Raw genomic sequence first — 5,820 nt, 5'->3', positions numbered from 1 at the left:
AGTCTGGACTTTTCTGCATGTCTGGTCTTGCATAAGAACTCAGTGCGTGTATGTATGTGTGTGTGTGTGTGTGTGTGTGTGTGTGTGTGTGTGTGTGTGTGTGTGTTGTGTGTGTGTGTGTGTATGAGTGTGAGTGATGTCATTGCAACTCACGATACACACATGCCAGACTTTCACTTCAAGGGTTAAAGTTCAAAAGTTCAGCGAAATAGATGTGGTGACATCACTTTGTGTGTGTGTGTGTGTGTGTGTGTGTGTGTACGTGTGTACGTGTGTGTTAAATGGTTCCAAACTCCAAAGGGCTGTTATGACTTGGGGGATGCCCACCTGAGGGCAAACAACAAACAAACAAACAGAGCAAGGTATTATGGGTCCAAACTGTGTGTCGGGTTCGTTGCGTTGTAGAAGTCTCTTTAAATTACAATCAGAGTTCTATGTTTATTTATTATTTATTTATATATTTATTTCATTTCTGGTTTCTCAGTTATCATCTCACACTAGCTGTATGTGTCCGTTTTTATGATTCAGTCTTCCCAATCTCTTAGGTCCATTTATCTTTACTATCCTTCTCTGTCCATCCACTCGTTTGTCCTTCCTTCTCCTACCGAAGTTTGTGTTCCGTCTCCTTCCTTCCTTCTCCATCCTTCCATCCATCCATCCATCCCTCACTCCGTCAGGGTTGTGATCAGGATATAACACAGGAAAGTAGAAAATAATGGGCAGGAAAAGAGGAATCTCCATAAAAAATAATTGCAGCGTTGTATCAAAAATTCTGAAATCTTGAGAAACCTGAAATAATCACATTCCTGTTTCCTCCTTGCTTCCTACCTTTCATCCATCCATCCCTCCTTCCCTCCCTCCTAATCTATCCATCCACCCTCCCACTATTTACACACAAACTGGAGGGTTTGAACTTGCTGCAAAAAGGCAGGAGATTTATAAATGGAGAAAAGAAGGGAAATAGTAAGAAAATCTTCATTTGAACGTTGTGTATCCAAATGATCCTGAACAAAACCCTGAAACATCGCCTTCCTGCCATCCATCCTTCAGCCTTTCCTTCCATCACCCCTTCACCTCCTCTTTCCTCCCTCTCCTCCTTTTTCATCTCCATCCTTCCTTCCGTCCTTCCATCCATCGTCGGGCTACTTGCACACGAACTGGTCGACGAGGGTGGTGCAGCGCTTGCACTTGACGTAGCAGCACCAGTGGAACTTGCAGTGGCAGCGCTCGTGCTTGTAGGTCTTGAACTGGTCGTATCCTCTGCCGCAGCACATGAGCTCGCAGCCGTCCATGCCCTCCGAGGTTTTGTTGCAGAGGCGCCCCTGGGTGCCCAGGGAGCCCGTGGTCTCGTTGCGGAGGCAGTAGTCGGGGCTAGGGTCGATGTAGACCAGGTCCTCGGGCGTCGGGGCGTTGAAGCGCTTGTCCACCTGCTCCAGTTTGCCCTGTTTGGGACGGAGGGGAGAGAGTTAGGTAAGTTAGGTAACATTGGCAGGATGGAGGGAACAGGAGTAGGTGCTATAACCAGAGTGACTTTAAAGTCACAATGAAGCCGCATTTTGAGATGTATTTCCTGTTGAAACAGGATATAGGGGCGGGACATAATGCAGAGAGGGATCATTCAAAAGTGTAAACCAATGGGATATCAGTTAGGGAGAGAAAGACAGTTTGATTTGATGAGAGCGGTGGAGGGGCGGGATTGTTCAAAAATCTGTGGTTTTATTGGTTGGATTTTTATGTCGCCTCCTGGTACACGATGATGTCACCACTAAAGATTTTCTGTTTTCCAGGAAGTAAAAGCAATGAGATTTTGATATAAAAATTCTATGAAATACATTTTCAAATACATTACAGTTTTTTAATTAAAAATAATTGTTGTGGTGTTTCTGTTTTATTAGACAGTACACAGCAAAAAAAAAGGAGAGAGGGAGAGAGTTCAGCTTCAATTCGCCCAAATATCTTATGAAGGGAGAGGGGAGAGGGGAGCGTCACAAATGTTTTGTTTTGGAATGCTGAGCATGGAAAAATGTGAAAAGTAAAGCAGTGTCGGGTCGTCACAGCAGGAGACAACCTCGATGTTCTTTTAGCAAATGTTACTGTCATGCTTGGCTTGGAATTTGGAGCGTTCAATCATGTTACATAAAGTGTAATTAGGGATTTAATTTATTTATTTCTTCACATCTGCTTCTGGGACAGACATTCTTCACTCGTTTCAGCAGAGAGGTCAGGAGCAGGGAAGCGGTTCAGTGTGGACGCATTGGTCGAACATGTGATTGAATACAACAGCGTATCATATGAGCTGAGTACCTTGCGTCCGATGCGCATGGCGGCCCCGCTGTCGTACTTCTCCTTCAGGAACTCTCCAACGCGTCTGAAGTCGGCCAGCTGGAGCCAGCAGGTCTTCAGACTGCAGGAGCCAGAGACGCCGTGACACTTACAGGCCACGTTAGCCAGGTTATACACCGCCTGGGAGAGAGAGAGAGAGAGAGAGAGAACTTTTATTTCAATAAATTCAAAATTTTGATACCAGATTTCTCTGCCCTCTGCCCAGAACAAAAACTAAATTTGTATGTGCTTGTCAGTTGACTAGAGAGATGGTTTGAACTGACAAAAGATACTGTATGACACTGTAGTGTGGTTTACTTTGCTGTGTTGAGTGTTATGTACTGTATATACTGAATGTATGTATATACAGTATGTTCTCTATATACTGAAATATTACAATGATACTTATATTGTATTTAGTTGTAGTAATATTGACCTATGCTGCTTCACACTGAATACTTTGGCAACACATAACTTTCTCTTGTAGTGCCAATAAAGCCAACTTGAATTGAATTGAAATTGAAAGATAGATAGAGAGAGAGAGAGAGAGAGAGAGAGATGTTAGATCAGGCTGTGAGAGCCTGACACATAGATAGATAGATAGATAGATAGATAGATAGATAGATAGATAGATAGATAGATAGATGATAGATAGATAGATTATGCAACATCAGGAATGACATGTTGGTGCTCTTTTGTCTGAATTAACTATCAGGAACTCTTAGGAACTCTGTTTACTGCATCATGTCATCTTGTGTATCATGTTCTGTGCATGTTGTGCAGTAGAGTGTGTATTAATGATCTGCTGCTGCCATCTAGTGGTGGCCATGTGTAACTACATCCTTCCCACCTATTGGTAGCAGGGTGATGGAAAAAAAAAAAACCTTCAGCAAACCTTCCCTGGATGAATACAGAGGAGGATAAATATGTCATGTTTGAACAATTGCTCTGAGACAGTTGATACGCTCAAGAGCTTTGCTTCTTTTAATATATTGATTTACCCAGGGTAGATAGAGAAGTGCTCTTCTTCAGCAGCACCATGATACACACTCACACACACAAGCCCAGTTCTTTCAGCTCAAAGGCTACTGCTGCCAGGACCCTGTTTCAGACTGGTGATCTCAGTGAAATGGGGAGAAAAGGGTTAAATAATGACTGAACAGAGAGCCAGTACATATAGATTCATGGGAGGTCCTAACTCGCTAGTGTTGTCCATGTACAGCTACTGTTCTTGAGGGACATTTTCACAAAAAAATAACTTTACACAACAATAAAGATGTAAACAGTCCTGTCTCCGGGTTTCTGTCATCCCACTGTAGCGCTGCTGAAGTCTTTTCTGCAAAAATGTGTGGTGAATTAGATAAACAAAAAGGAAAAGAAAAACAAAGAGAAGGTTTTTGCTCCATATGCGCTGTTCTCTAAGGCTTTAGTCAACGCTGCTCCACCAAACTAAAACAAACAGCTGACTCAGAATAGCAGGGCTACTGCTAGCCAGAGGAAATGTGGCTCTATTGTAAAGAGACTCTCCCACACAATTCCTATACATACAGCATTTATTTTAAAGACCAATAAGCGTGAGAGAATTACAGTGTGACATACTGTTATGTCACGTATTATGTTCTCTCATTTCAGTCATTGTGGATATAAGCATCAGCTAAATGTCTCAAAATGTAAATGTAATCTTTAATTCATGGCTTGCAAAATCAGCCTAGACTTCCCTCTAAAGCCAGACTGCACTCATGTCAATTCTTTCAGTTTAATATATTTTAATATGTGTAACAAGTGTCACATTACGCTTATTAAATACTCTTATTTAATCAGGAAAGTGTCCTGTGTCCAGAGCAAAACTGTCAAATTTTTAACAGTTACAAGACTTTGTAAATGGTTTGGCTTGGTCTCAACATTATGAACCATATGGGGAACAATGTCAGCAGTCAAAAAAAAAAGCCAAAATAGGAAGAATAGATGATTTATATGGAGCGCAGACAACAGTGGTGTTTACAGCAGTGGACTTTAGGGGGAGCTCTTCACCCCTGCAGCTCCACCAGGGCCGTTCAACAGCATCCAATAAACAAGTCACATAAAACCCCACCACTTCCTCCTGGCATCACCCCCAACACACACACACACACACACACTGCTGACCCTTCTCTCACACCCTCACCCGCCCCTCCTGCTGACAGGAGTGGGTGATTGTTGCTGAGTTTTACCAACGACGAAAACTTTTTGAAATTTTTTAAATCACATCCTGCATCCAATTGTGTCCAATTCTGGAAAAATGTTGAGTTTTGAATGCGGAGACTGTATATGTACACCGTGCATCTTGATCTGTCCTGTTGTCTTTGTCCCAAGCCTCAGTATATACTCTTATACCAGGCACTATGTTTGGAAGTATATGCACTGTGTTACATTTCTTTTTAAGTCTTTGCACTAATGCCAGCAAGACAAATCCCTGCACATTCATTGTACTTGCTAAATAAATTAATTCTGATTCCTAATTTCCCCCGACTCATCCTCCCCTAAAACCCCCCCTCGCCCCCCCCCCCCCTTCCCCTGTCTCCTCACATCGCCTGATCTCAATTACCTTCTCACCTCTGTTCACCACACCCCCTCCCCCTCCCCCCCTCCCACCCCCGACCCCTCTCCTCCACTTTCTTACCCAGCAGGCATAGCACTCGGCACCCTCCAATCCTGGGATACGACCCCGGTGACCCCGCCCAGAGAAAGAGAGAGAGAGGGAGAGAGAGAGAGAGAGAGGAAATACAATGGCATTTTGTAATAGTAGACGCCGTCTTTTGGGGTTTGTGGCTCCATATTATATATTTACACATTTTACTCAATTGAGAAATAAAATGTAAAATGTAAAGAGCGTCTTTCTCATATTGCTATATTGTCATTTAGACAGATATTTCAATCTCTCTCTCTCTCTCTCTCTCTGTTGTTGGTAGGTTGGGTCTGGGTCTACTCACTGTCAGTAGGCTTATGTTGTCAAACCACTGTGAGTGTGTGTGTGTGTGTGTGTCCCCAGCATCATACTGAGCTGTTTGGTAGGTCATGCCTGCTGGGCGTAGTGACACTGGACCTGATGGAGACACACACACACACACACACACACACACTCACATTCACACTCACTACACACACACACACACACACACACACACACACACACACACACGCTCAGTCATCCGTGGTGGAGACACGGTCTCTGTGTCAGGCACAATAGGCTGCGCTCAGACAGGGTTAGGGGTTAGGAGCCGTGTGTGTGTGTGTGTGTGTGTGTGTGTGTGTGTGTGAGTGTGTGACAGAGAGAGACAGAGACCGAGAGAGAGTGCAAGGGGGAGAAACAGAGCAAATAGCCCAGCCTTTGTGAGGGGATAAGAGACACGTGAGGAGGAGAGATAGAGGAGGAAAGGAAAGCTTTTCTCTACCAGGGCTTCTTATACAAGCTATTGTTGTATCATGAATATTTTGTATACATCATGTGATCTTGGACTT

General features: G+C 43.6%; 1 protein-coding gene across 1 annotated transcript in view; it reads right to left on the bottom strand.

The window, feature by feature from the left end:
* Positions 1-1,142: 1,142 nt before the first annotated feature.
* The window catches only part of wnt5b (wingless-type MMTV integration site family, member 5b), a 16,054-nt gene continuing 11,376 nt past the window's right edge, over positions 1,143-5,820 (bottom strand). Inside the window, exons 5-6 of the mRNA XM_071909638.2 lie at positions 2,305-2,463; positions 1,143-1,442 (exon numbers count right to left, since the gene is read on the bottom strand). Coding sequence (XP_071765739.1) covers positions 1,143-1,442; positions 2,305-2,463 — 459 coding nt within the window. The remainder of the gene's footprint in view (positions 1,443-2,304; positions 2,464-5,820) is intronic.

Source organism: Centroberyx gerrardi, chromosome 24 (assembly GCF_048128805.1).
Source record: "Centroberyx gerrardi isolate f3 chromosome 24, fCenGer3.hap1.cur.20231027, whole genome shotgun sequence".
In the NCBI taxonomy this organism is placed as follows: Eukaryota; Metazoa; Chordata; class Actinopteri; order Beryciformes; family Berycidae; genus Centroberyx; species Centroberyx gerrardi.
This window is presented reverse-complemented; position numbering and strand designations above follow the sequence as displayed.